The sequence below is a fragment of the Myotis yumanensis genome, unplaced genomic scaffold, assembly GCF_028538775.1.
Source record: "Myotis yumanensis isolate MYYU_CA2020_CCGP unplaced genomic scaffold, mMyoYum1.0.hap1 SCAF_11, whole genome shotgun sequence".
Lineage (NCBI taxonomy): Eukaryota > Metazoa > Chordata > Mammalia > Chiroptera > Vespertilionidae > Myotis > Myotis yumanensis.
This window is the reverse complement of record NW_027223762.1, coordinates 44,840,402-44,868,140: the sequence shown is the minus strand read 5'-3', so window position 1 is coordinate 44,868,140 and position 27,739 is coordinate 44,840,402. Positions and strand designations below refer to the sequence as shown.

General features: G+C 43.4%; 1 protein-coding gene across 2 annotated transcripts; it reads right to left on the bottom strand.

Moving 5' to 3' along the window:
- Positions 1-42: 42 nt before the first annotated feature.
- On the bottom strand, positions 43-26,832 carry LOC139020033 (semaphorin-4F-like). Of its 2 annotated transcripts, XM_070429555.1 has the most exons (13): positions 26,632-26,832; positions 23,741-23,892; positions 23,076-23,135; positions 22,747-22,845; positions 18,032-18,125; positions 5,644-5,757; positions 5,391-5,542; positions 4,612-4,790; positions 4,252-4,399; positions 3,902-4,124; positions 3,653-3,762; positions 3,386-3,546; positions 43-444 (listed from the first exon to the last, which is right to left on the bottom strand). In XM_070429555.1, the coding sequence occupies exons 1-13, from the start codon at positions 26,756-26,758 to the stop codon at positions 336-338; spliced, it is 1,728 nt and encodes a 575-aa protein (XP_070285656.1). In that variant the 5' UTR covers positions 26,759-26,832; the 3' UTR covers positions 43-335. The 2 variants fall into 2 exon arrangements, with proteins under 2 accessions (XP_070285656.1, XP_070285657.1); XM_070429556.1 differs by lacking the exon at positions 43-444 and having other exon boundaries at positions 3,382-3,546.
- Between the last annotated feature and the right edge of the window lie 907 nt (positions 26,833-27,739).

Below are 27,739 nucleotides of genomic sequence, written 5' to 3'. Positions count from 1 at the left end.
GGGTAAAAGCAGTCACTCCACTGGGCTGGTGCCACACACAGGATGCCCAGGCTGAGCTTGGGGAACATGGCAAGACCACATGCACAGCTGTAGCCACAAGAACTTCAAACACTACTGGGTGTTCTGCAGAGAAACAGCAAAGGCATAAAAGGTAGTGAGGCTATAGGCTGGGGGGTGGAGGGCTGATGAAGAGAAACATAGAGGGATATCAGATTTGAGAAGGAACCATGGGGGCAAAGCTAAAAGGGGATTCCCAAAAAGGGTAAGGCCCAGGTCACTGGCTACCATATCTTCCAGGATCCAACTTTCAAAGTGGGTCCAAAATGGACAACTTTCTAGCCTCTTTCCACCCAACTCCACCCACATTTCCCTAAACCAGACAGACCTCCAGGCTCTTTAGGACACAAAGAAGAGACATCCGCTGATTCTATGTCTTGGACCAGCCTACAAAGAAGAGAATATTTGATAAATCCAGTGTCAATATTCCCTTCTACACTCCTCAGTACCACAGAATATTCACTCACTTGTTATATCTCCCATCATCTCATTAATCACTCCTGGAATTATCAGTCAACATTCTCATCATTAGAATTTCCCCCAATACTCCTCATGACGATTAACATGTCAAAGTCTACATACATTCTAGCAGACCATAGAAAATTATATCTGCACTGGGTCTTTTGGAAGGATTTTTGGTGGTGTGCTTTAAAAAAAAATTTGGAAACTTCCAAGAATTATAGCTGACTGTCCACACCATAAGATTTCTCTGGAAAAAAATATTAAAACTACAGGGTCTGGGGTTTATTTTCTGTTAAAAGAAAGGGAGAAGTTCTCTATGAAAGTTCATCCAAATTCTGTTAGATGACTTTGTTTCATAATGCTGCTCATCTCTATATAGGAACTCTTTCTTCAACAACTGTTGGTACCTATTGGCCTCTAACAGATCTGTTTCAAATCATACAATTTGGTATTTTCAGGATTTCAATGAACTGTGTCTGACAGAAGGACAGCAAGACAGGCTGCTCACTCTGAACTTCCTGGCACCACTACCACAGGGAGGGAGGGAGGGAGGCCAGGGAGACCTCTAGTGGGCTGTCAGTGAAGACCAGGTGGAACACACAAAAGCTTCAACCAAAAGGAGATTCCCTTTGAGTGTGAATTCCTTCAACATGAACTGGAGCCCCTGAAATAAGCTCTGAGACTAGTATGAATATGTTAAAGTCTCTGGGTAAAACCAAGTTTGCTTAGTCTAGCTGACAGTGGGGAACATGGGAAGGCCATAGGTGTGGCTATAGCCACAGGAACTTCATGGTCTATGTTTTCTCCCTTATATGAATTGAGATATGAAGGGTAGAGTGCACAGAAGTACCAGCTTGGTCATTTCTCATATTACTAAGAAGTATACTGGAATGTATGCACACCCCACATCCTACACAAACATACAGATATATGTGGAGGGGACTCCAAGGCTCAAGTACACAGGGTATCCAACACCAATTAAATTCTTATTTTAATGAATATTAAAACAATAAAGTAAAGAATAAAGCACTTGTGTTCGTGTGAGTTGTGTCAAAGTTCTCCCAAGAGAAACTAAAATACCAGATCAAAGTTCTTAACCAAAATCAAAAAACAAAAACAAGTATATTTGTAAGATTGGGATTTAGTAATGTGCACAAATATACAGTAAATTAATTGGGCTTTAAAATAGGAAGTCATGAAGTCAGTCTGAAAAAATACCTTCCAAGCAATCAATTAAAAAATACTCATTTGAAATGAATCTCAATTAAAGATTAAAAGACTTAAGAAACATATCAACCAATTACAACTGATGGACATTATTTTGATCCTGACTTAAGCAAACTATCTTTAAGTATATGCAATTGGGAAAATCAAAGATTGTTTAGATAGTTGATGACATTAAGAAAGTGAGTTTGTACTATGATAATGATAATATGGTTACATTTTTAAAAAGCCTTTCTGTGTTAGAGATACACACTGAAAGATTTATGGATGAAGCGGTATGATGTCTAAGATTTGTTTTAAAATAATTGTGAATGAGTGAAGATAGTGATCAAGTAAGGCTGGTCAGTTGGTTGTGGTTGAAGCTGAGTGATAGATACATGGAAATTCATTATACTATCTAGTTTTTTAAAAATATATTTTATTGATTTTTCACAAAGAGGAAGGGAGAGAGATAGAGAGTTAGAAACATCGATGAGAGAGAAACATCGATCAGCTGCCTCCTGCACATCTCCCACTGGGGATGTGCCAGCAACCCAGGTACATGCCCTTGACCAGAATCGAACCTGGGAACCTTCAGTCCACAGGCCGACGCTCTATCCACTGAGCCAAACCGGTTTTGGCACTATGTAGTTTTTGAATGTTTTAAATGTCCTATAATAAAATGTTTTTAAGAGAGTTCCTATCTGATACAGATATATAATGAAATATTGTAGATGAATATAATGTCAGGAATATGATTCAACGTGGCACATGATTTTAAGTTAACTTCTGAGTGGAAAATGCATGATGGCATACCCAAATGGACAAAACCAAACCAATTTGGAGGTTATTGGAGTAATCCAATTAAGAAATGATGATGACTAGGACAAGGGTGATAGCAGAAGAGAAAAAGAGAAGTTGCTATGGACTGAGGATATAACAGATAGAGCTAGAGTCAGTACCAACTGCAATATAGTGCGGGTAATTTCCGGCTTGAGCAACTGGATTCACAAAAGTCCCTTCAGAGAACCATGTGAAAGAACGAGAAAACAACAGTGCATACTAAGACCTGCTAAATTTGAGCAGTTTATAAAGCATCCAAGTAGGCAGTTGGATAAGGAATTGTGTAGCTCAACTACAGATACATCTGTAGTTGTCAACAACACTCAGTTGGTGTTGAAAATAATGGGAATAATATCACCTAGAGAGTGTGTAGACGTGTAAAAAGAAGGACTGAACCATGAGAAATATCAAAATTCAGGAAATGCATGGAAAGGAATGAGTAAAGGGAGACAGCTGGTGAAACAGGCGGGAAAACTAGGAGAATGCAGAGTGTTACAAGGCAATAGGAAAGAGTATTTCAAAGAAGGAAGGAGGGAGTGGGCAGCTGTGGAAACACTTCTAGAAGCTATTATAACAGGGAAACTGAGCAGTGTATGGCACCATAAAAGTCAGTCACATGGTCTGGGGCAGGTCCAGCAAAGTGGCAGGAACATGCATAAGGCCACATGATGGACAAACAGATGAGTTAGTAGGGACTGACAAACACAGTGACACTAAAAGAAACACACATGGCAGCATGAACAGATCAGAAATAGGCAAGATATATGGAGAGGTCAGAGCTCTGTGACAGCAGGCAAGAGGTCAGGGCAGCCACACTCACCCTCCATGCTCGTCAGCATGGGCCACACAGGCATCTAGCTGAAAGCTCCAGGCACAGACAGGGTCTTGGGCCAGGATGCACTCTGAGCAGCTCTGGAGACGTCCACAGTTGGTTGTGTTCACTTGTGTTACCTCAGTATGGGAGCCAACCAGGAGCCAGCTCTAGAGAATGTGAGTAAAAAGGAGGAGTATGCTGCATCTCCCAGACTTCAGAGTCACAAGCTAGCTCAGATGTCTCCCCAACAGACTCCCAAAATCTATGACTCACTTGATACAATTTCAAATTCTCAACTGGCTGTGGCTCTGGGAATAAGGCCAGATCCTCAAGGACGCTGAGCTTGGCTCCAATCCGCACAGCTCTGTGGAGGTGTCCATCCTCTAGGAAGCAGGCAGAGGGCACGACACAATGACACACTGTACCTGTGCCTTGGACTCTCAAACCTGTTAGTATACAAACCTCTCTTTGACAAAAGCATGTGTGCATGGGATGGGCAATGTACTTGGCTACTAAACATACCTGTCCCCAGGTAGAGCACATCATACTCTTTCCCTGAGAGGCTGGCCACCCTGTGGCCCACAACTCTGAGATAGACTGTATCTGTAGTAACCAGCAGGGAGTGGCCATCAGCTGGAAGCACTGGCCTGTACATGAAGGGGTGATCCCGGATGAAGGTGAGCACACGGGCAGGCAGAGAGAGTGATGAGTTAAACTGCTGGAATTTCGGGTTATTAGCGATGCACTAGGGAAAACACAGGATAGGTGACAATGTTTCCCAGGGGCCAGGAAGAATCCGCGATGCTTACTTGGGCTCTTGCTCTAATGAGGCGATTCTGGCATGGGGTGAAGAGCTGCCCCAGACCCCTTACCTCTCCAGGTCTGGGCTGGGGTACATCACTGTCCTTGACAGGCTGTCCCCTGTTGCAGACATCTTTCAGCTCTCTGAAGGGACCATTCAGCACTGTCCGAATGTCTTGTGGTCGGAAGGCACAGACAGCCGAGATGGCAGCCCCCTCCCTGGAAGAGACACAGGTTGGAGCCAGATATCTGAAGAGCACTAGGGAACAACTCACCCACATGTCAAATGAGATGACCCATAAGAAATGCATAGGAACCATGCAGCCGGCTCCTGGGGGAAGCAACCCCCTCTGGAAGTGACAGCACTGAAAGGTGCCAGCCCCACGTTATCTCCCACCCTGTCATTCTCCTCCACACCAGGACCCCCTCACCACTGGGAGGAAAAGATGCCATAAAAGAGGGGGGCCTCCACTCCATTCTCAGGTCGAAGAATAGCCATGTCCTGCAGGACACTAGGGGCCTGGCCATCTACAGACCCTGGACACCGCAGGTCAGCCCTCAGAAAGGTCGTCCACCTCTTCTGGAGCATCCTCCGGCCCCCATGGTCCCCCTGTGGTGACAAGAGCATGGGCATTTCTCTTTAGAAGACAAACATTGTAGGGCGATGTAGAAACCAATACAAGTTTACCCCAGACAAGGACAGATGGAGAGACAGACGCATAAAAATTCGTAGAGAGACAGACAGAGTTAGCAGTAGGGAATGATATATGGGTAGACAGGGTCACAATGACGGGGACTAAGTTCATTGTTGCCCTTATGAAGTACTATACTATGTGCTTTACATACATTATCTCATTTAGGCCTCAAAACAACCCTTATAGCTAGGCATTATCAATATCCTCATCTATAAGGATGCTAAAGAACCTGCCCAAGTCACAGAGGAAGTAGTGGAGCAGGGTCTGGAGCCCAGGTCTGTGTACAATTCCCACCTTTCACCTCTACACCTCCTAGGGACACTGTGTCACAAGGGCAGTTATGGAGTTGAAGGGGCTAGAGCCCTTTCCCCATATTCTTCAAGCTCCCGGATAATAAGTCAAGACACGGAAAATGGAGATAGAGGAGAAATGCAAAGACGGAGACCCAGAGAAGAAAAGACAGAGGCTAGGCAGAGCAGGAGACAACAGACAGACAGCTGGGATCGGAATCTCACCGCACACACACGGGCCACCCGAGGAACTTTAAGGTGCTCATTTGAGTCAAAGGCTCGAGAAGTCTCCGTAAAGAAGAAGTAGATTTCCTTGTCTCCATCTTCTTCCCCCCACTCAGCTGGCCTCAAGGCCATGGCAGCGACAAAGGCTGGATCTGGGGAGACCTGTGGCCTCAGATCCCACAGACTCAGTGTGAGGCCACCCAGCCTCCACCCACACTCCGCGTCCCCAGCGTACCCCTCTTCTTCTCCCCACCTTCAAACCAGTATTCCTCTGTCTGAATCCAATCCTCAGCAGGGCCCATAGCCCGGTAGATAATCGACTGTGTCCCCAGGAAGTTTCTCACAGTGGCAGCATAGAGAGCCCCCCCTGCAGGGAGACAGGGAGAAGATGAGCTGTGAGACCTGCTGAAGGATGCAAAAGGGGCGGCAGGCAGAGCAGGGATAAAGCAGGGGTAGGACCTCTCAGGGGCTGAGGGCCCATTAAGTACAGGGCACTGCTAAGCACAGGAGAGGATTCCCTCATTTAAAATCATCCTGGATATAAAGTGCTCCAGGGCAGAGTGGGGAACCAGTGTTTACAGGAAAGTGCCAGAATGTTAATGTATATGAAGGGAGAATGAAAGCTGCCCTAGTATCCCGATTAGTGTGGCTCAATGGGTGAGCACTGACCCATGAACCAGGAGGTCACAGTTCAATTCCTGATGAGGGCACTTGCCTGGGTTGTGGGCTTGATCCCCAATAGGGCACATGCAGGAGGCAGCCAATCAGTGTTTCTCCCTCATCAATGATGCTTCTAGCTCTCTCTCCCTCTCTCTCTTCCTCTCTCCGAAACCTATACATAAAGAAGAAAGCTACCCTTGTGGAAGTCAGGCTGTTTGATTTGTTTGCTTGTATTGTCTTTGTTTTAGGGATTTCTCTACCCTGTAATATGCTAATTATACTGCTACTCTCCAGGAAGGAGGTTTGCTTTGCAGCAAGTCCCAGTCTTACTTAAGTTCTCCCCCTGTGGTAAATGTCTGAAGGAACTAGCATTCTTTCTGAACATTAGTGGGTGTACACTGCTCTGGAACTAGTCACAACCTTAGGGAATACTAGCATCATTTGGGGAGTTGATCAAGATGCAGATTCCTGGGTGAGAAGGGAGTGGTGCAGATCTGGGCTGAATGTGAGAGCATTATAGCCACTCGGAGTACCACTGCCAAGGGCTCAGACATGAGCCAGAGAAAATGATTCGGGGGAGTAAAAGGTCACAATCCCTCCTCCTCACACTTTTGTGTATCACAGGGGACAGCAGTTCTGGAGAGAACAGCGTGGCATTACTTTATCACTTACTACATACAAGGCACTGTACCAGGAGTTAAGCACATCAATGCCCCCAAGAACCCTCATCTGACTCTGTTTGATCAGATGGATACCAAGAGGTGGGGATGCACAGATGTGTGGAGGAGCACAGAGGACAGCCCAGCCACATCTGACTGGGTAGCAGCATCTCAAAGGTGACATTTGAGCCAGGTCTGAAGAATGAGCATTTGCCAGGTAGAAGGGCTTCAAGGAGGACAAAAAACATGTGGGAAGGAGGATGCGATGTCTAGGGATGTGGACTACTCCCCAGGCTGAAGTGCTGATGGGATACAGGAGCTGACAGGCAAGTGAGCAGAGGTGCAGTTGGAGGTGCAGAGATGGGCACCCAAATATCATGACTCTGCTCTGCCAAAACCAGGAACATGGACTTGATCTTACAGGTAAGAGCAAAACTGCAGAGATTTTCTTGAAGACAGGTGACATAATCAGTTTCAGTTTTTAAGAAGATAATGCTACTTAAGAGGCCATTCACACAGTGCAGGCAAGAGTGTAGTGCCTGAATTAAGGCAGGGGCAGAGGGAATGAAGGGACTGGACTTGGGAGATATTTCTGAGGTAGAGTCCATTAACAAGGTTTGAAATCAATAGAGAAGATGGCGGCGGAATAGGCAGATGCTTCCCAAGGCTTGTCCCGGAGCAAATAGAATGAGCAGCTGAAACTAAGAACACCCATCCCGAACTGACGAAGTATACTCAGCTGGTGAGACAGTTTGCAGCCAGGAAGGGCAGAGTTCACCTGGAAAGGTAAAAACCAGGGATCTGGGCAGGAAAGTTTGCCAGACCTCTGAGCCCAGAGGGTCAGAGGGAGACCTCGGGGCACACAGCTGCGTCTCTTGGGACAGGCACAGCCCCTGACTGTGGAAAGGAGATCCAGCTACAGCGGGAAGGCCAGGGAGGGTTGGGGGGAATGACGGGGTGGTGGTAAGGGATAAACCGAAGGACTTGTATGCATGCATATAAGCATAACCTATGGACATAAGACACTGGGGGTAGGGGAGTACAGGGGATAGTGAAGGGCAGGGAATAAAAGGAGACATATGTAATACTCTTTGTAATACTTTAAGCAATAAAACAATAAAAAAATAAAAATAAATGAATATCAAAAAAATAAATAAAAATAAAACAGTGGCTGACATGCAGAAAAAAAAAAGAAAATCAATGGAGTATGAGGTGTGAAAGAATGGGATAAACTGTATCTCTACAGTTTCCTGTTTAGAAGATGGATGATAGTAGATGGTGATATTATGAACTAGAAAATGACAGGAGAAGGCCCCTAAAGGAGGTGGCTGGAAAAGAAGTGAGCTTAATTGTTGGACATACTAAGGTTGAAGAACCTTCAGGAAATCTGGTCAGAGATATTGGAAGGCAATCAAACAGAAGGAGTCAGGCAGCAGGGCCACAACAGGCTAACTGGGAGTCATGCTTAAGAAATGATGTAAACATCATAGACAGGAAAAAGGAGAAGAGAGCCCTAGGACATCACCCTCTAAGAGGAGAAGCTACTGAAGGCAACTCAGAAGATCAAGTCAGAGAGGATGGAGAAGCAAGAGAGGCTCGTGTGCCAGAACTCGGTGCACAGAAACCCCAGCAGGAGCATAGGGCTCACCCACTTAGAGTAGCTTTAGAGTAGAGCCACTATAGGGAAAACAATCATGATGGAGCAAAGCTGCATTCCTCAGGCACCAGAAAGATAAGCACTATTTTTAAAAAGTCATGCAGAGCAAAATAGAGTAAGGAGCCCCTGGAGGGCAACAGTCGAGGGTTAGAAACAGTGGAGGAAAGGGAAGGGAGACTATACTCTCTCTTGTGATTTGTGTTTGTGATAAAAATCTAAGCATGTTGGAGCCAGGGAGTTTTGAGTTCGAACCCTGAATGCTTACTGGTAGTATGATCTTGGGTAAATTAACCTTCCTAAGCCTCAGGTTCCTCAGAGCAGTGCTGAGGCTTAAATGAGATAAACACAGAGCCCAGGTGGGGCCTGGCCCAAGGCTGGCATTCAATACATGTTGGGGATAGCTCCTTATGAACTCTCAAGGGCCATGTGCTTCAATTGTTGCCTGAGGTGGAGGGATTATAAAATGGATTTATTTCCTTGCAGTAGTTTCAGGAGGGAGTAACCAGGTTTGGGGCACAAGTCCTGGTACCAAATGGAGCAGCAAATAAGCCAGTCCTCTGTATTTCCTAGGGAAAATAAAAGCTGATGAAGATGTCAAAGTTGGAATGAAAATTTCCCTAAGAGTGTTGTAAATAAAACACTCTAAAACCAAAAGTCTGGTAGAAGTTGTGTCATGGATAACCTGAGAATGGAGGGAGATGTTGTGGAGACAGTTATAAACATGTTGGTAGCATGGGTTGTGGTACCTGTGTGTAGATAATCATAAGTATTCTGCAAACAGTAAAGGACCTCTGTTAACCATGCAAGGACCCAAGGATAGATAAAGGTGAAGGGTTCAAAACTTTCTAACAGATCATCAAGGGCACTCAGCAACTCTGGAGCCTAGATTGCTGAGGAGCACACTCAGGATGGAATAGCAGAGGATCACTGACACTGAGGGATTACAAAAGGGATCAGACACTTTGGGAGGAAATAGTCGGGTTTCAGGTGTACCAAGGAACTTGCAACAGTCTTTCAAACACAGAGAAAGAATAGCAACCATCAGTTGATGAGGGCAAAAATCTACAGAGGACACAGGATCACCCCATGTCCTAGATTCTCCCGGACAGTCTCACTTCCAAGTATTTTGTTGTACTGTCCATATAATAAAATATTCCTGAATGAGCAGTTTTTGGTGGATTATTACTGAATGGATCAAGTTAGTAGATACTATAATATACATCTGCTAAGGCAAAAGATGATGTGCAAAAGAGAAAGATGGCCACAGTGTTGAGTTTAGGGAACAAGCTGGTTAGAACAAAACACTGGGTATAATTCAACCTGATGTTTAAAGATATGTATACATGTCTGCAGATGTAGAAAAGATTGTTGAAGGAGCTATAGCGCTACAGTGTTAATGAAGTTTGTTTCTGACTAATGAAATTATAAGTGATTTTCATTTTCTCCTGTGTACTTCTTGTGTTCATTGAATGGTTTTTATAGTTAGCATCATTTTATTTTATAATCCAAAAAAATGGAGATATTTTCATTTTGGCAATACAAAAAAAAAGATTGAAAGTTGCAAAAAATGAAGAATCACAATTATTTGTGGAAGTCAATCCACATCTCTACCTGCCCAGATGTAAGCCTGTGAGCACAGGCTTCCCAGATGTGTTAGAACATAACACTGATAGACTAGGGTAAGTGTCATAGCAATGAACATTTCACTCCCCTGGGGTTTCAAGTTTTCACTTTCTTACCACAGTAGGAATTATCACTCATTAGCTTTAAAATAATTTTAAACAGCCCTGGCTGGCTTAGCTCAGTGGATAGAACATCGGCCTGCGAACTGAAGAGTACAGGGTTCGATTCTGGTTAAGGGCACATGCCCTCGTTGCGGGTTCGATCCCCAGTGGAGGACATGCAGGAAGCAGCCAGTCCATGATTCTCTCTCATCGTTGATGTTTCTATCCCTCTCTCCCTCTCCCTTCCTCTCTGAAATCAATAAAAATATATTTAAAAAACAAAACGATTTTAAACATATCCTGGCTTTCCTTCTTCCACTTCCTTTTCTTCTCATGATTAGAGCTTTGCAGGTTAAATAGCTGCTACCCTAATAGTCTACATTTCCTTATCTAAGGACTGGGGCAGCTAGATAATTTTCTTTAAAAACACAGTCTATTATCAGGCCATAATTAGATGGTTGGAGATGTGTCATTTACTTTTTCCTCTGTTGACCTGACCGTATAGCTGTCCTGTTTCAGTGTGTGAATGCTAGCCTTGGGGCAGATACACCTGGATTTAAGAGGTGGGCTGGCAGCACCCAGTCCATCTGGAACGTTTGCAGTATTCCTTGGCAGATGCAATAACACAAGACACAATGAGACCAAAAGGAAATGATACAAACCAGGACAGGGTCCTAAAGAGAAAGAGCAAAGCTCCCTCCCTCAGCTCTTCTTGATAAACTCCCCCCCCCCTTTTTTTTAATAGGATGTGATAGGAAGACCAGAGATGACTGCTATCTCTAACTTAGGTACCTGGGTGGGTAAGCACTCAGTGGAGGGGACACTGATGAAGGAGCAGGTTTTGAGGAGGTGAGTGAAAATGATGAGCTTTGGGATATGCTGATTTTGAGACTCCTACGGGACACTCAAATGGAGATGTCTGGAAGGCAGTTGGAAGTGTGGTCTATAGCTCCACATAAGGTCTGGGAGGCATCAGGAGGCAGTGAAAACAGAATCCATCGGGCTGGTTGAGATCATAATCACACAGAATGAGAACAGAAGAGGATCCTGCATGGAAATCTAATGAGCCCCAACATTGATGAGCAGAAGACAAAGACCCTACAAAGGAGATTGGGAAGGAACTGCTGATGTTTTAGGCCATGGGTGGGCAACCTTTTTGTGAGTGGGTGCCAAAACCAGCAACATCTCTGACTCAAAATTCTTCTGCATGCCAACCCTAATATTTTGAGAACATATTACGCCTATTTGGTATCTCTCAAGGTGCACATATGTGAAGAACCTTGAAGAAATAATAAAATTCATTCGAGTGACAAAAATACAGTATATGATAATGACAAATACATTTATTTTTTAATGTATACATGTACACTGATAGTCTGACAGAAAACTTTATGACTCCGTTTGATATTATCAGTGGGATTTTTGCTGCTGCATCACTGATGACAACGATTTTACATCAGGTTTATATTTCATGACCTTCAGAGATATGCACGAGCTACTACTTTCATCCGTCAGGCTACTCCTATTACGAGACTTTAACAAAATTCATCACTGAGAACAAAGATTCACAAGCGTATGTGGATGAAAACATGGAGAGTAATGCTGTTGCAAACTTTTGTAAACAGAAAAAATTTTCTGGACTGGCATTCCAAGTCCTCAATAGTTTGTTTTTGACACTTCTCTCTGGTACTCCTGTCTAATTGCTTTTTTTCAATGTTTTCCAAGTCAACTCTAAGCTCAATAAATTTCTGCTTCCAAATTGAGCTACTCTGAAATTCAATCAACTGCATTTCAAAGTCAGCCATGTCTATCCATGAAGACATTTGTAAGTTTAGTTCCTCCAGTTTCATGTTGTCTGGAAACCTCATGAATTTTGCTGTCTCTTCCAGTTCTCTGAATTTCACAAATCTTGAGAAGAACTGCTCAACAGTTGACTTGATGATGTTTAAAAACAGCTTTTGAAGGCTTTGACAGTCTGTTCTGTCATCTTTTGGGAGGCCTTTGATGTGCCTCTTGAGGTTTGGTAAATACTTAAATCTCTCACCATCCACATCCCTCTTAAAGACTTCCAGTTTCTTTTCAAAAAACTTTATGTAACCAAACATCACATCAAGTGTCTTGCCAGTTCCTTGTAATTTTACATTTATGTCATTCAAATGCTCACAAAATTTGTAAATGGAAGGTTATGAGAGAGGGTTTCACGTGCCAGCAAAAGTTATTGGCATGCCATGTTTAGCATGCGTGCCAGGGGTCGCCCACTCCTGTTTTAGGTTAATCTGAATGTTACTGTCAAAATATCTTGCAATATTTCCAAATCTGAACAGTGCAATTACAGACACTGAGATCATTTTGTTACTTTTATCTAACTGCAGTATACATAAATGTCATATTTGAAGACATGATTTTGGAAGCTTTTCCCAAAAGAAATACAAGTACTAATAAACAAATGAAAAGTTGTTCAGTCTCACTAATAGACATGTAAGTAAAAAATACATCAAGCCATAACTGGTTTGGCCCAGTGGATAGAGCGTCGGCCTGTGGTCTGAAAGGTCCCAGGTTCGATTCCGGTCAAGGGCATATACCTTGGTTGCAGGCACATCCCCAGTAGGGGATGTGCAAGAGGCAGCTGATCGATGTTCCTCTCTCATCGATGTTTCTAACTCTCTATCTCTCTCCCTTCCTCTCTGTAAAAAATCTATAAAATATATTTTTAAAAAATACATCAAATTAGCCTTTGGAGGAAGTCACTGTTTCTATGCTTTATTAAGTATATCACTTGGGACTGACAAGGATGCAGTGAGACAGGCCCTCTCACCACATTTGGTTGAACTAAATAGAAAGGAATTTAGATAAACCTATCGAGCACAATAAAAATATTTACACCCTTTGGCCCTGCAAGTCTACTTTTTGGATTTACTCATATGCAATTAATGACATTTATGTGAAGAATTTATGTAAAAAGATGTCTTCTACAGTATTATTCATAAAAACAATAGTTTTTAAATCTGAATGTATAATTTTATAGGAATTATTAAATTATGCTATGCAATATTGATGATGGAATAAATGTTATGTAGTCTCTAGAAATCATGTTTTGAATAATTAATTACTAGAACAAGAAAATGTTTACTATACAATACTACGTGAAATATGCATAATAATTCCAGTTTATTACAAATACACACACAGAAAGACACAAAAAAAGTAGTCTAAGATAATGCCAGTTACCTGGTAATCATTGAATTGCAAATAAACCTTTCACTTTCTTCTTTAACATTTCTATGTTTTCTCAATATTCTACAATACACATTCATTGTAATTTTTATAATTTAAAATGTTATTTTATTATATTCTATTAATAAATATTATAGTCTAATAATATTTTCATTACTAAAACTTTTTATTTTAAAATACCTCTATCGGACACGCAATCTTCTGTGGGTCGCCGGTGCTTCCTGGCAGCTAGGGGTCCGCTGGCGAAGACTCGGGCAGCGGAGTCAGAATCCCGGCCTGGGCGCGGCGGGCAGGCGCAGGCGGCCAGCGCGGCCCCGACATGTTCCCGCGCCCTCCCTGCCTGGCCGCGCGTCTGCGACCAGGTAAAGAGGGCGCTCGGGCCACCGGCTCCGCCGTCCCCGCCAACCCCCAAGTCTCCTCTTTGCTTCCCGGGCGACAGGGCGCGGAATTAGTGTTGTGTCTCTCTCTCTCTCTCTGGCCCCTCCTTGACCACGGGTTCTGAGGGTGTGGGTGGGGGCTCCGGGCTCCCTGCGCGGTAGGGGGAATGTAGCAGCTTCTAGTCTTAGGAGTCAGGCCGTTAGCCGTTGCGCTAAGTGTAATTTTAAGACCTCTTTTTTCGCGCTTTACCTTCTTTTCCATCCGCGCTTAGTTTTCCATTCCAGCCCTTCCTGATGGGAGGAAGCAGCTCTCTCTGTGGGCATCCTGCTTAACAGTTGCTCCAAAGGGTTTGTTTCCTGTTGGTCCATTTGCTTCCGCACGCCATCAGTGTTGCACTTCCGTGTTAAACTTCAGCAAAAAGTTTGCGTCTAACTTGCATGAAAGTTGCTTTGGCTTTAAAAACGTTTACTAATACACGTACTTCCCATCCCAACTCGACCTGACTTGGGGATTAGGCGACTTGTTTCCCCCCTCCGTTTATTTTTAATGCCAGTATCCCTTAATGCCACCATCCCATTCCTGTCCTAAGTTCTTGAATGTCAAGGAATTGCCAGCATTTAATAATATATCTAGCCGAAACCGGTTTGACTCAGTGGATAGAGCGTCGGCCTGCGGACTGAAAGGTCCCAGGTTCGATTCTGGTCAAGGGCATGTACCTGGGTTGCGGGCACATCCCCAGTAGGAGATGTGCAGGAGGCAGCTGGTCGATGTTTCTCTCTCATCGATGTTTCTAACTCTCTCTATCTCTCTCTCTTCCTCTCTGTAAAAAATCAATAAAATATATTTTAAAAATATATATATATATCTTGTGCTAAATTATTGATCAAGAAGCTACAATGCTTTTTCTAAGCTTATCTATAGAAAGTGTTTCAAGGATAAAAATGCAAAAGCTGGTAAAAAATAATGATGTGACAAATTTGAAAAAAAATAAAAAATTTAAAAAATTAAAAAAATAAAATACCTCTATCATCTTCAAGCACATTTTTATATCTCGTAACTAGGAATTTTGGTTCTAGTTCCTACCTAATGTTGGCACTATTTCTATTTCACTGTTTTCAAAACAGAGGATAGCAAGGCATAATGGATCAACATTGAAAGTTCCGACTAAATACTGGCACCTATTCATGTCAAGAAAAATTTTAAATTATAACCCTATAAAGTTTAGAACTTGACAGAAAATTTTATATTGGTATTGACTATGACATGGAAATGAGACAGAAAGACACATGGAGGCTGTATGTTAACTGTCGGAAGCTAGTCATTCTAAACTCTTAGAAAGTGATTTCTGATCACTGCCATCAATTATCAGATGAAAGCCAACATCACTATCTGGAAAAAAAGACAACTTCATTATTTGGAAAGAAAACTTGAAACATTTTTGAAAATGTTACTCCTTTTTGAAATTTTTCTTTATCATGCAATGATCTCCTCTAAGAAATCTGTGCCCTTGAACCACATGCTAATGCAAATTCCCTTGCTGACTGGAACACTGAGAAATTACAAGCAGAAGGTTGAATGTACTTAAAGTTTACTGCTTGAAAAAAAGAAAGTATGTTAAATGATTATTTTAGATTGTTGCAATAGAGACATCATGTTGTTGATTAGCAATTATGTAGAATCAAGACACATTCACAGGCCTGGCTGGTGTAGCTCAGTTGATTGAGCACCATCCCATGTACCAAATGGTCTCGGGTTTGAATCCCAGTCAGGGCACATGCCTGGGGTTGCAGGCTTAATCCCCAGAAGCTGACTGATGTTTTTCTCTCACGTTGATGTTTCTCTCCCTCTCCCTCTCTTTCTCTCTAAAAATCAATCTAAAATCTTTTTTTTTAAGAAATTCACAAACGGGAAATATCTGTAATACTCTCAACAATAAAATAAATTGTTTTTAAAAAGAGAGACATTCATCACCACTATCTTTCTTAATGTTCCCAATGACTGGCTCAGAATTTTGCCACACATGCTTGATAAAAAGTCAAGAAAAATAAACCATCGATTAAATATTCCTTAAAATATGTTTGAGTATAAAAAAGGTCTCATCAATACCAACTATACATGAATGATAGAAATGGAAACCCAACCAATATATAGTATTTATCATATATATATATATATATATATACTTATGTTCACTTTCAAAACATTTGTTATTTCTTTTCAGAAACAGTAAGTCCTTAATTATCTCACGAAAATTTATTTAATGTGTATAGCTTTTATGACTTTTCCTATGAAGTCCTAAATAAGAAAGAATTTATTGTTAGATCTTACATTCCAATTTTTTTCATAAAATATTGCGCAAAAGTATAGATAAAAATTAACTTTATAACAAAGTTCACAGCTAAAGTCAGTGAAGAAAGAAAAAAACAGTGAGTCAACTGATTAGCTAGTTGGGAAAAATTAATTTATGTCTCCATCTCATGTCATTCATCAAAATAAGTTTTTAAAAAATCAAAATGTTAAGTGCTTGGGGAAAAAAATTTAAGAAAAAAGTTTTTATCTGCTCTTTAACTGAAGAAGGACTTCGCTTAAAAAATGTAATTAGAAAGGTAAATATGTAGATTGAAACCTTAATATCCTACCTGGTAAATGACCCAAGAAAGTAAGCAGAGGACTTCTGAGAAAAGAAATCAAAATAGTACTAACACATGAAAAATGTTCAACTTCACTAATATTCAAAGAAATACAAATTAAAACAAGGTACTATTTTAGTCTCAACAATCTTTTTTTCCTTTTTTTTCTTTTGGTTAGTTCATTGGTTTTGAGAGAGAGACACACAAGGAGAGAGAGAGAAAAAAAAACACATCGATGTGAGAGCACATTGATTGCCTCCAGCACAACCCCACCTGTTATCGAGCTTGAAACCTAGGCATGTGCCCTTCACCAGGAATCCAAACCATAACCTCCTGGTGCACAGGGTGACACCCAACTAACTGAGCCACATCAGTCAGGACTCAAAGATCTTTTAAAGTGACAACAATATATTTTGGTGAAATTTATGTGAGAAAAAAAAGCACTCTCATTTACTGCTGATTTAGGCTGTAAATTGGTACACTCTTTCTAAAAACCCAATTAGCAACAGATAATGAGCCATAAAATGCTCACACCCTGTGGTATAGTTATCCCTTTCCAGAAATCTTAAGGAGACAATCTAAAATAAGGACAAATATTTACACACAAAAGTGTTATTACAGTATTAATGGATAACAGCAAAAATTTAAAATAAAATTAATTTATAGAAATTATTTGGAGTTGCTTCATTAAATTACTGTATGTTTACAGGATGAGTAATAGCATGATGTCATTAAAATTCTCTTTACAAAGAATTTTTAAATATACAAAAAAGCCTATGATATAAAGTTACATAACAAAATTCAAAATTATACCCCTGTAGCATGACATTTAAAAGTTTTCTAATATACACACACATAAAATATCTACTAACCCGCTTGTTTTACACTATCATGAGAAAATGGCTAGATCCTCACTGAATTTGGAGGGGGCATGTGGAGTCCTCTAATCTAAAATACACGCTGTGTGGGGCACAAACAATTCACTTTGTGGCTACCGAAGAATTAAACAGTCACTCTCCAGAAAGAACCACTCAACACTTGAGCAACTGTATATGGCTTGTTCAAAGGAAATAACAGCAGGAACTTACTGAATAGTCATTACTGACTCCTCTGAGCTACAAAGGACTGGCCAGTAAAATATGCGCTTGCATACACATTACAACAGGCTAAAAGGAAATATCTTAAAATATTAACAGTGGTTTTCTGAGTAGATAATCTAGACCTTTGCTAATATAGTAGCCACTCTACACATGTGACTACTTACATTTAAACTGAAATTAAACACAACCAAAAACCCTTTTCTTTAGTGGTACTAGTCATATGTCAAGTGCTCAATAACCGCATGTAGCTATTGGCTACTTTTGGACAGCAAAGATACAGAGCATTCCTATCATCACACAAAGTTCTTTTGAACATTTCTGTTCTAGAAGACTTCATATGTTCTTTATAGTTTTTCCAAGTGTATTACAATATGCATTGTAGCAGAGTCCTCTTATGACCAGAAATAATATTGGGTGCGGGGGGAATGAGGTTAGCAGAGGAAACACATTTGCTAGGGAGAATAGGAAAGGTTAGAAAGAGACATGGGAATAATAGACATTCCTAGGAAAAGAAAGAAAGGACACAGAGATTCCAACAGCAGGGGTGGGGAAGCAGCAATTATAGCAAGAAGTCACAGGTTCTTATCTCTCCCACTCACCAGCCATTACATATGCTGATCGCTGAGCTGGTCCAAAAGGACATTTCCCCCGGCCACTCTCAATTCTTTCAACCTGCTGGAAACTGGACACAGCCTACAAACCAGAAGGGGGCAAATGGTTTAGGGGTCATAGGATTAATGATGAAAATCACAAAGATGTTCAGATGAAGGAAATTCCCAATTCCCATTCCTCTGCTACCATTCCCATATTCCCAGTCTGTTACTCCTGATTCCACTGCCCATATATGCATTTCCCATCTCTGCCATCCCTTTTTTATTAGTTTATTCTTATTCCTTCAATTCCTAATACCTAACCACCCCATGCTCTAATGAAGGAGCACCTACGATGGCCCTAGATGACACGGAGAGGCGGAACGGCAGATCTTTCCTCTGAAATGCTGTATTGTAGGGTTTGCAACTGGCTGAAGAATGTGCTACAGGACAAGGAGGATGAGAACAGGCCTGCTGAAGTCTGAAGACCTTCAGAAGATTAAAGAAGAGACTGATACAGGACCATATGAAGCCCAGGAATCTAAAAAGAAGGGCCATCCTTTCCCCACACCAACCCAAGGATAAAAGATAACACCAGAGCCAAGGATACAGAGAAGGGGAAGAGAATCTGTTTCAGCTCAGGTCAGAATTTGAGGATTTGCTAATTTAATGCCTTCCTCATCCAGAGATTCCAAGAAGAATGACCTGGGTGTGGGCGAAGGGTGTAAGAGCCAGCCAGAAGTTACCTTAGCTAGGCATCATATACTAAGAGAGGCTTCAAGATAACTAAAAATAAAATCAAGGATGATTTCAACCTAGGACTAGTAGGAAATGTTAACTGTGGCTGGTTGGGAATCAAAGTTATGACATGGACATCTCAGGATATCTCTGGCTCACAAGCGAGTATGGACAGATGGTGTTGCTTTAGCCTAATAACCTGGACGGTAGTTGGAGCTGCAATGCAGATATATGTCCCCTGAGTATAAGTACACTACTGGCCCATTCTGACTGCTCATGTGTTTGCTGTAATTGGCAAACACTATTTTATTTTATGGAGAGACTTGGATAAGGCCTGTTAAAATCAGATGTCATATGAGATTCCCAAAAGTGAATACTGGGTCAAAGAGTTTTCTGGAATGGAGGACTAAGCAGCTTACCTGTGTGGCAGTGGGAGCATCCTAGCCTGACGAGAAAGATGACAGTTCAGTAAGAGATCACCAAGTTGTGTGGGCACTTTAGGAACATGGTTAAAACCTGCTATGTCCCCTCTTACCTCAAGTATGGCAATAACCCCCTTTCTGCCACACTGCCATCCATCATCCTCAATTTACTCTACATATCCACCCCAGAATAACATTCCTACTCTATCAATCCTTGATTTGACCAATTTTTGAGCAAGAGAATGACAAAATGGCTCACCATTGCCTGGAGTACAAACTCTTTAGCCCAAATTACTCATTCTCTAATACTTCTTAAAAGGAACTTTTTCTTCTAACCAAACCTGGATCACCTGTTATTCCTAGAAAACAAATTATGTTTTCCCATCTCTGTGCCTAAAACCACGCCCTTACATTTCACCAAGGACAGAAAAGATGAGCCTTTTCTCAATTCTCATTCTCTTTAATCTTTAGTTACTTTGTGCTACTTTTGACTCACTCCACTACTTAAATATTTTATTTCTTGACTTTCTTAAAATTATACCTTCTTAGAGTCCCTCCTCCTATAAAATTGTTGTTTCTCTATCTCCTCTGGTTGTTTCTCTTCTTCTGTCTAGCCCCTAACTATGAATCCTAAAAAAGATATCCTTAGTCCTTTTCACATATATTTTAATTATGTTGTCAGCCAGACCTATGCAAATCATTCCCCAAACTCTACAAGTCTCAGGCCTTCTAACTCTAGTCCACGTTTGCACTTGACTGCTGGACTTCCTCACAGAGATGGCTTATCAGACCCTTCAAACTCAAAACTAGTCCTCTTCCAGTTTCCCCAAATAGAATCATTACCTTTTCTAGGTTTATAGCCTTTGAGCAAGTGAGCCTCCTATTAACTAAACAGGTTATGATTACTGTATGGTCAAAATTGCATTTAATAGGGTCTGAAAGGGGCAAGACCACTCTATTACATTCTTTCTCTGAATGTTGAGCTTCTTCATTGTATCATCATTGTGTGAATGAGCATATCAGTTGTGGTAAAGGCAAGTCCCTTGGCTGAAAGCCAGAGCTAGGTAGGAAGGCCCTCACTGAGCTGTGGGGCTGGAGTCCATCATTCTGCCTTGGCAAGGTTCTTTCCCAGGTGGTTGGGGTGGGAGTGGGGGTGGGGAGAGATGGTTCCTGTTACATGAAACAGGTCAAAATGTCACAAGAAATTGAAACCAGGTAAGGTCTTCGGTATGGCAGGTTGGATTAAAGTGTGGGAGTAATGGAGCAGAGCCAGACAAACCTGGGTATGAATCTTGGCTCTGCCTCTGCTAGATATATAATATTAGACATGGTACCTAACTTTTCTGAACTTATGTTTCACTGCCTTTAAGGTGGAAGTAACACCTAAATATTATAAGGGGTAATGAGAATTAAACTCAAACATGAATGTGATATACCCAGTACCAAGTGTGGGATAAAGCAGATACTCAATTCAATGTGAAGTCTTGTTGTAATGTAAGTCTAATATTTTTCTCTGTTAAATGCTGGAGTTTCCTCAACAAAACAAATTAAAACATTGACCTCCAAAGCTAATGAGCTATCACTGAAGGGCAGCACTCCACATTGTTGGAACTGATAGGTCCAGTGCTTGAACTTCTTTTGTAAGAACCTTCATTTCTCTGAGCAAGCTGTTGTGTCTGGAGCAGCTAGCTAGTCAAAGCTCTCAGAAAATAGTTATGAATAGTCTCAAAGTCATCAGTCTGGAACATGATAGTCTCAGAACTGAGGATAAGGCAAGAATTTGCTCAAGCAAATGGCCATGGCCATCTAGGATAAGACAGGCAGGTAAAATCACAAAAGAGCATCCAGAAAGTCTAGTGGAAAATCTTGGTGTGTAGCTTGAAGGGTTAACACAGCGGATCGTTCTGTCTCTATATTCTCCTAAAACAAGCCTGGACAAAACGACAGTCCTTCCTTTCATGAGCCTTCTAGATAGAAGGTACAGAAAAAGAGCTGAAGGTCATAGGGCTGCAGAACACAGACCCCTGATTTTTCTCTGGGTGCTAATGTTCCTTGAGAGTTGACTGGGGTCCAAGTCACGCCAATACTGACAGGTATGTCCAGAGCATTTTCTGTCTGGATACCTAACATCCATTAGGATCCCACCCCAGAGAGCCAAGGAAGAATGGAAGACCCTGGGAGATTAGCTGGGAGTAAGTCTATTTTCGGTAAGCCATGGTTGATATTCATACCCATGGGCACCCTGAGCCTGCACAGACTCAAAAAGGACAAATATGGCAATGACAATTCTACTGCTATTTTGTGGGCTTTGTGAGGACTATAGGAAAACTATACACTCAATATTACCTGATAAAATATAGAGATTTTTAATACCGCCTGCCCTAGGAAACCTTCCCAGGATGACAAGATGAGGGAGCTATCCACACCCAGCAGGGAGCCTATCATTTGCATTATGAAAAGGACTGGGCATAAGCCCAAGGGCAGCCCACAAGGACTCACTATATATCAAGTCTATACAATTATAGCATTCTAAGCGAGAGATATGAGGATGGCCTTTAACAGAGAGTAGTTTTGAGATACACACTGACTAGATCCAGGTGGCAAGGATTACTGAAGATTTCAGAAGGGTGAAGTCAAGATTGAAGTTAAAGATCAGGGTCAGCAAAAGGAGTCATTGCACTCCCTCCTATTGCTTCATGGAGTAGGAAGGGAAGTCACTGGATGCAAAGGATGTGTGAGGCTTTCAACTCATCCTCTGGCCTTGTCACAAAGAGGTGCTACCAGAGGACCAATGACTGACTACTGGATAACTGATGGGAAAAGATGAGGATTCAAAAACATCAAGACCCTTCCTGAGATATCGCAGTCCCAGGGACTTTTGTTGCCAGGACCAGCCTAGATGTGATTAAGGGGAAATATGTCCCAAGCCTGCCAGGGTGTGAGGGTGGAAATGTCAGGGCTTCAGCAGCAATGAACAGGACCTGAAGAAAACATGGCTGACAGAGCAGCCACCTTGAAGGCAAGATCCCTCCAGATTATGGTGCCAGCAAACAGTAATTAGTAGGCAGTGACCTCAGAAGCTCATGAGAGGAGAGGGTCACAGCCCACATACACTGACGTTGGCAGTGGATATGGGAGAAGGTGGTGAGAGTTACATGCCATGGGAGGAAGAAATAGGCATGGACAGTGCTGATTAAGAAATGGATTCAGGAAAAAAATAATACAGAGATGGACCCAGGCTCCTGGACAAAGAATACATAGACAAGGGAAACGTGAGTTACTACCTCTGAAGTTTCTCCTGGATTTCTTCTCTCCCCAGCTCAGCTAGCATCCCTAACTTCCTTCACTGTCCCACTACATCTCCCTTTAGACTTTGTATAACTTACCTTCTACAGACAACCTCCCTCCCCACCCTTTCATACCTCCTCCAGTGGCAAAGGCTCCACCCAGTGAGGACATCCCTCACCCCCAATGCTTATCATGCACATCAGTTGCCTTAAGCATTCCTCCCCATCATGGTCACTCACAGATGACCCTTCCCATCCTCCCACCCCTGTCACTCACAATAACCCCGCACTTCGGATCAAAAGCGAAGGTGCCACAAGTGAGGAGGTGAGAGTCATTGACAATGGCGAGAATCTGGACAAAATTGTGACATTCATCCTGGGGGTCAGAGATGGTTAGAGAGAATCAGAAGCAGCAGGTACAAGGAAAGGTAGGGTAGTGTCGGGGCAGTTAGATGCAGCTCTGGGGTCAGTAATGATGGGTAATGATATGGTGTTAGAGTTCCTGCCTGGGCCCATTGGGATGGCAGCACTGCAGGGGACTGACAGAGTCAGGGCTGGGCCAATGTTTCAGTTGACACTCAGGACAGGGCCCAGATTTACACCTACCTCCTTCTTGCCTTTCTTCCTACAGTTCTGTCTCTGGGCCTCAGGCACCATCCAGTCAATCTGAGAAAGGAGGAATGACCATTTTCCCCTGATTCTCCCCCAACTTCTTCCAAGTCAGGGTAGATAACACAGTTCCACAAACTCCATCAATTTGGGAACTGCAGAGACACCCCTCACCCCTAGAGCACTGTTTTTAAAACTGGAGGTCCCCAGCTATTAATGAGTAATAAAATCAATTGTGAAATCACAGCGAACATAACTTTTAACAAAATATATCTGAATGTATCTCATATAGGAGAGTAAATATTGGTTCAATTACACACTTTGTGTACGGAGTCAAAATATACCATATATTTCTTATTAAGGGCTGATCAAAAAAGTTTGAAAGCTATTCTCCTAGAATAATGTGATTCAAATTATTTCTCTGCCCACTATAACCTAAAACCTGGTCACTATGGGCTCCTCCCCTCATCGTGAACCTGCCTCATACCCTCCCCCATCACCATGACCCCCCAAACACCCTCAGCTGAGATAATGTACTTGATGGCCTCCCATATTCATTTTTACTAACATTTCACCTCCTACCACAACACCCCTCCCTGACCTCCCATAAAACCATAGATCTAATCACATGCTCTGGGGTCTTCCCCACTCTCATATCTCACCCTTCGAGGTCTCTCCCCTGAGAAGGGCAGAGATAAAGCGAAGATGGTGTCCCGGGCGCCGACATAAAGTGTATGGGAAGCAGGATCCACAAGGAGAACAGAGTAATTGTATGTCTGAGGGACGGTGAACCGGGTAAGATAAGTGTCAGCCTCTGGCAGAAAGACAGGGAAGAGTGATATCAGCCATCGCTTCAGAAGGGTTAGTTCCACAAGGCCAGAGAGCCAATTTTTGTGTTCTTCCATTTATTTATCAGCCATCAGGGGAAAAAGACAGAGCCTGACAAGCATTGTAACTTTCCCAGAGATAAATAACTAATGAGGCCAGAATATTTAGCACACAATGCAGTCAAGTATGCTTTTTCTATAAAAATAGAACACTTTATTAAGATAACAACATAAACATAAGTCTGTAAAATCTATTCATAGCAACATGACACACAATTAGAAAATATCTATAAAAGCTTCAAGTACTCTCCTCTCTAAATTTCCCTTATAAAAAAAATGACAAAAAAACCATTACTTAATAATAATAATTTCCTTTTACTTAGAAGGGATCCCTCCCACCTCCATTCTACCCAAAAAGCTAAAAGGTATGCAGCACCGGTTCTCAATCTATGGGTCTCGACCCCTTTGGCGGTCAAATGACCCTTTCACAGGGGTCCCCTAAGACCATCCTGCATATCAGATATTTACATTATGATTCATAACAGTAGCAACATTACAGTTATGAAGTAGCAATGAAAATAATTTTATGGTTGGGTCACAACATGAGGAACTGTTATTAAAGGGCCAGAAGGTTGAGAACCACTGGTATAGAGCATGGTGGGCAAGAGCATATGCTTTAGAAATGGATCAGCCCAAGGTTAAATCTGGCTCTTTCACTTACCAGCTGTATGATCTTAAGTTACTTGCCCTCTCTGAGTATTACTTTCCTCTGTGAATACCACCATCCAGGGTGGTTGAGAGAATTAAATGAAATAACATGTGGAAGCATCTGACACATTGTACAAACCATTCCTTTCTTCCTTCCTTAAGTATGAGCTCTGTTTTGACCAAATCTAAATCTCACATCAGCATTCAAAATTCTTCTCTATTTATGGTACTCTCACATCGATGTTTCCCTCGCTTCCTTCTTGCTCTCTCCCCCTCCCTTCCTTCCACTCTCTCTGAAAAAAGAAAGAAAGAAAGCAATGGGGGGAAAAATATTCTCCAATATATTTAAAGATTATAACAAATAAGTTAGCATACTTTCTTAGCTCAATGTCTGGCCCCGGGGTTACTATGCCCCCACTAATACAACTCTATTCTACCTGTTTCATCTGCTCAGTTACCCTCAAGACTGATAGAATGCCAGCAGCCATTCATTCCTAGATAGGCTGATATACGGAGCCCCACCCATCTCCCTACAATCATATTCATGACTGTGCTGTCTGTCTCATGCTTAGAATAAGCCCTGGTCCCCTCCACCTCCTTTTGTATCCCCAGCTCTGCTTCACCTTGCCATCGGGACCTCTCTGGATCCCTGGACATCAACCCAGCCTGGTAATCACAACTCTAGGTAGTGGCTATTGCTCCAGCACAACCTGAAAGGCCACACTCCAATCATTTGTCCTCTCAACTCAAAACATCCTAAATGTCACTGGTCTGCAGTTAAAAATAAATTAATATCAACTAGTTGAAAGCTTTTGCCAACAGGTTGTACTCTCAGCTTCACTGATTCTGTCTGCCCAAATTGCTAACACTCAATGCCCACTGAGAAGAAAACAAGACCCACAGCCACACTCATGCCCACCTCAGCAGAAAGCCTCTAAAGCAGTGGTTCTCAACCTTCCCAACGCCTCGACCCTTTAATACAGTTCCTCATGTTGTGGTGACCCCCAACCATAAAATTATTTTTGTTGCTACTTCATAACTGTAATTTTGCTACTGTTATAAATCGTCATGTAAATATCTGATATGCAGGATGTATTTAGGCGACCCCTGTGAAAGGGTCGTTCAACGTCCAAAGGGGTCTCGACCCACAGGTTGAGAACCAATGCAAGTGTGAATCACTCAATGACCCCTTTTAACCTTGTGGCATCCCCTGGCTTCTTGCCCCGCTTTTGAAAGGACATCTCCCTCTTCCTTTTTGTCTTTCTGGAGACTTTAAAAATCATTTAAACAGAATTTTAAGTCAACTCACTGAGTGGTTTCCCAACATTCAATAGAGGGAAGGCGTAGGGAGATCAGGCAACGGCAACATTAGGAAAATAGGGTTGTGATAGATCGGATTGTGGGGAATGGGAGCTGGTGTCAGAGATGGAAGGGAACTGGGAAGTGGGTTGGGGAATATTAGGGCTGTGGGCAGGACAAACGGGGATAGAACTAATGAATGATGTGCGAATGAATTTGAGAAGTGGGCAGATGGAAATGCTGAGCTGGTCACCAAAAGAATGGGTGGGTGGAATAGAATGGAATGGAAGATCTCTGGGTTTGGAAGCCAGGATGGGTACCAAACTGGCGTGACCGACACAGGTGCGTGTCTGGCAGGAGGATAATAAGGGAGAGAGAACTGCGAACAGATGACCTCGGGCAACTCCCAAACCCGCCCTGGGCCTCAGTGCCCATGTCTGCACCGCGAAGGACTTAACTCTCCCGCGGTTCTGCGAATAAGGGGCCGCGGGAGCCGCCTGGGCGTGTCTCGGGGCCGAGGCGCGAGGCCCGGCCCGGATGCGATGGAGCAGCACCGCGTGGGAGTCCCGCCTGGTCTCGGGCGCGGATGACCGTTATGGCCGGCGCGGACGGGCCCAGGATGCGGCTGCCTGGGTCCGGGGAGCAGGAGGGTGTAGGCACCCGCGGGCGGCGCCTGGGCGCGGCGCAAAGGGCTGATGGCGAGGGCGCCCGCGCCTTACCGGAGACGGGAAGCGAGGTCCTGGGCACCCAGCGGGGAACCAGACCGCACACCGGGCCGCTCAGCACCGCCAACAGCAGCAGCGGGAATTGCGAGCCGGGGCGGGGCGGCGCGGCTGAGGCCGGCATCTTTGGCTCCGCCTGGCCCCGGGTGGGGCGCACCCTACCGGTTCTGCTCAGGGACACAGCGCCACGGGCCTGGGTCCCACTGGTTTCTCCTCAGCCAGGTTCGGCCTCCCGTGGGCGGACCACACACTACCCGGCCCCGCCCCTTCAGGAGGAGACCAATGGCGGTGCTGGTTTTCTCCTCCAGCCAATCGGGGTTGAGTGCGGCGCGGGCGGAGCGGAGGTGCCCCGCCCTGTAGGGGCGGAGCCAGGCCCAGGTGTGGGCGGGCGTTCTTTCCCCACCTCAGGCTGCAGCCGTCCTCTCCTGCGGGAGCGCCAGCGCTGAGCAGAGAAATCCCGGCCAACCAGGTAGAGTTGGAGACCCAGGTGTCCCGCTGATAGGACCGGGCACTCCTGTCCCAACTGGGTTTTGTCAGGCGGACTATCGGAATCTACAGCAAGTGAATGAAAATGGGAATGAGGAGCGCGGGGCAGAGCCGCCTGCAATGGTGGAGGTTTGAAAAGACTTCCGAGAGCTTCCCAAGGGAAGACTAAACTCTGACTTCCATAAGGGCAGGCGCCATTGTGTGTGTGTCCCAGTCCTAGTACAGCGCCTGGCACAGAGTATGCCCTCAGCACATATTTATTGAATAAAAGAGTGACTGACTCAGTGAATGGATGAGTGAGAGTGAGTGAGTGGATGATGGAGAAGAGAAAGGTTAAAGCCAAGAGCACAATGCAAGTACCACTGGAATAATGTTCCATGGGGGTAGCTGACAGGAAGTGTCAGGTGTAACACTATTCTCCTCAGAGATCCAAACCTCTACCCACACACCTCACCCCCCACCCCGTGGCCTTGGAGACCAAGCTCCTGGGGTGCAGCCTGAGCTGGACCCGGAGTTGACTCCCGCCTCCAGCCGCCGGCCTGAGGGGGGCGCCTTCCGCTGCGCAGGCGTGTACGGGGAGCTCAAGGTCGGGGTGATGGGTCTTGGCCTTCCCCCAGCA

Coding starts and splice junctions, on each gene's coding strand:
- LOC139020033 (XM_070429555.1), bottom strand. CDS start 26,758: ATGCCGGCCTCAGCCGCGCCGCCCCGCCCCGGCTCGCAATTCCCGCTG. Junction 5,758..18,031: donor ATCAGCATATGTAATGGCTG/GTGAGTGGGAGA, acceptor GTCTCCCTGCAG/GGGGGGCTCTCTATGCTGCC. Junction 5,543..5,643: donor AGAGGAATACTGGTTTGAAG/GTGGGGAGAAGA, acceptor AGGTCTCCCCAG/ATCCAGCCTTTGTCGCTGCC.